Raw genomic sequence first — 2,689 nt, forward strand, 5'->3', positions numbered from 1 at the left:
CATGCTGTCTGCCCCACTTCCGGAGGAGGAGGCAGGGACAGCACATCCTTTCCTCCCATCTGATTACCCGGATGAGACAGCACTGCAAAACTTCTCAAGCCTCGCCAGACCACCAGGCCTTCCTTCTTTATCACACTGACTCTGCAGTGCAATTCTGGACAATGCTTTGCCACCTGTAATATGTTTTATATTTGCCTCCTTCTAAGTCAAAAACCAAAGTTTCTAATTACAAAAAGGTGAAAGTGGAGGATCATATTTTCATAGTCAGAGAATCCAGAATTAAAAAGCCATGTTTTAAAAGGTTGTTCATCATTGTTAGGCAGCATTGATATGAACTCTGAGAGAGTAAGGAGGAAACTCAACAAAGTCATGAACAAACCCAAGTCTAAAGAAGAGAATGAGTTTTTACCATTAATCTTTTTAACTGGAATGTCTGACATTCCAATAAAACCTTCCCCATTAAAGAGAGAGAAAAGAAAGCTCTTCTGAGTCTCCATGACATCAGTGGGGTCTGTTGTGTTCTGAAACCCGGAAGAGAGACCAATTGTCTGTAAAGTTTATGGCACAAATATCATGACTTGCGTTGAAGATTAAATGGCTCTTTGGTTTAAATGACCTTCTGAGGTCCTCTGCCACCCTGAGCTTCTGGGACTTATTATAACTTTGTTTTGGTTCCCAGTGGCTCATGGACAGGAAGAACCGGACATGGGTGAGTGAGTTCTTCTTGCTGGGCCTGTCCAGTGACTGGGGAACACAAGTGTCCCTCTTTTTCCTGTTCCTGGCCATGTACCTGGTGACTGTGGTGGGGAACTCCCTCATCATCATCCTCATCAGACTGGATGACAGGCTCCATACCCCCATGTACTTCTTTCTTGGTGTCCTGTCCCTTGTGGACATCTGCTACACCAACAGCACTGTCCCTCAGATGCTTGTCCACTTCCTGTCATCCTGGAAGGCCATCCCATTCCACAGTTGCATGCTCCAGCTGTATGTCTCCCTAGCCATGGGTGGCACGGAGTTCTTCCTGCTGGGAGCCATGGCCTATGACCGCTATGTGGCCGTGTGTCACCCCCTACGCTACACGGTCATCATGAGTAGAGTGTTGTGCCTGGGGCTGGCCACCAGCTGCCTGGTGGCTGGCTTCGGGAACTCACTGATGCAGACCGTCATTATCTTTGAGCTGCCCTTGTGTCACAATGTCATCAATCACTTTGCCTGTGAGATGCTGGCTGTGCTGAGGCTGACCTGTGCGGACATCTCCTTCAACAAGGTCATGGTGGCCATCTCTGGCTTCCTGGTGATCATGCTCCCCTGCTTCCTGGTCCTGTTCTCCTATGCTCACATAGTGGCTGCCATCCTGCGCATTCGCTCAACGGAAGGACGCTGCAAAGCCTTTGGGACCTGCGCCTCCCACCTCACTGTGGTCTCCATGTGCTTTGGAACAGCCATCTTCACCTACATGAGGCCTGCAGCTGGCTCCTCAGTGAAACAGGAGAAGATGGTGGCCCTGTTCTATGCTGTGGTGACTCCCATGTTGAACCCCTTGATCTACAGCTTGAGGAACAAGGAGGTCATGAGTGCCCTACAAAGAGTGTTGGGAAAACTTAAGTAAAGAAAGATGGGGACTCTAAGAATTACTCCCTTTCTCTAGCTATATGAAGAAAGGTATTCCAAACAAAAAGAAATGACTGATATGCCCGTTCTCCCCGGACTGCTGACAATGTAGACCAGATGAACCCATTTCTGACTGGCTTTCCACATGACAGTTCTGTGTGTGTATCACGGCCTTACTGGTTGTTGTTAGTTGCTGTTCAGTCAGCTCAGCGCATGGTGATGCTATGCAGAGCGGAAAAAGATGCTGCCTGGTTCCGGGTCACCCTCACCATTGGGCCCATTGCTGCAGCTTCTATGTGTTTTGAATGCCTTCCGACTGGGCGGCTCGTCTTCCCACACTATGCAGGGCAGAATTCTTTTGTGATCCATGCGTTTTCATTGGCTGAGTTTTGGAATTGTTCTCTAGGCCTTTCTTCCTCATCTGTCTTATTCTGGAAGTGCTCCCGAAGCCTGTCCACCATGGGTGACCCTTCTGGGAGTTGAAATACCAATCGCGTGGCTTCCAGTATCATAACAGCCCACAAGTCACGACAGTGTGACACCCTGACAGATGAGTGGGGCTGCCCCAATATACATGGTGGAAAGTTCTTCAAGTGGTGAAACTCAGATCTGACTGCCAGATGGTCCTCTTAGCCTTGTTGCCCCACTTTGTTACAGGAAACGCAATATGGGCAGAGTGAAGAGGTTCAGATTGAGGATAGCCACGCTTCAGTGCTTGACCTCACCCCTTAGGCAAGGTGGCCCTGAAAAGTCTACTTAATGTTCCTGACCTCCAGTTCTGTCAGCTAGAATGGAAGCCATGGTTTCCAGAGTGTGGTTATTTTGAAGATTGCAGGTAACCTCGGGGACACATTGAACATAAGGGATGGCATGCAGGGGATACTCAACAACTTTGAAGAATAGTTTTTAGGGCACAGTTATAGAGCTAAGCATTACATTACTCTCATATCATTATTCAAAATGAACGTTTCCCCTTACCACTGTGGCTACACTGGGCCCCTGTGCTGGGTCTCCTCGGGTGGTCTTACCCAGTGCCATGCTTTAAAGACCACATATATGCTCAAGAGGTGCTTCT

At 48.5% G+C, this 2,689-nt stretch overlaps 1 protein-coding gene across 1 annotated transcript; it reads left to right on the top strand.

The window, feature by feature from the left end:
* The first annotated feature begins 685 nt into the window (after positions 1 to 685).
* On the top strand, positions 686 to 1,612 carry LOC103209824 (olfactory receptor-like protein OLF3). The gene has a single exon (XM_007955719.1). The coding sequence runs from the start codon at positions 686 to 688 to the stop codon at positions 1,610 to 1,612; it is 927 nt and encodes a 308-aa protein (XP_007953910.1).
* The last annotated feature ends 1,077 nt before the right edge of the window (positions 1,613 to 2,689 follow it).

The sequence above is a fragment of the Orycteropus afer genome, unplaced genomic scaffold, assembly GCF_000298275.1.
Source record: "Orycteropus afer afer isolate SDZICR_OR568_19922 unplaced genomic scaffold, OryAfe1.0 scaffold00536, whole genome shotgun sequence".
In the NCBI taxonomy this organism is placed as follows: Eukaryota; Metazoa; Chordata; class Mammalia; order Tubulidentata; family Orycteropodidae; genus Orycteropus; species Orycteropus afer.

Coding starts and splice junctions, on each gene's coding strand:
- LOC103209824 (XM_007955719.1), top strand. CDS start 686: ATGGACAGGAAGAACCGGACATGGGTGAGTGAGTTCTTCTTGCTGGGC.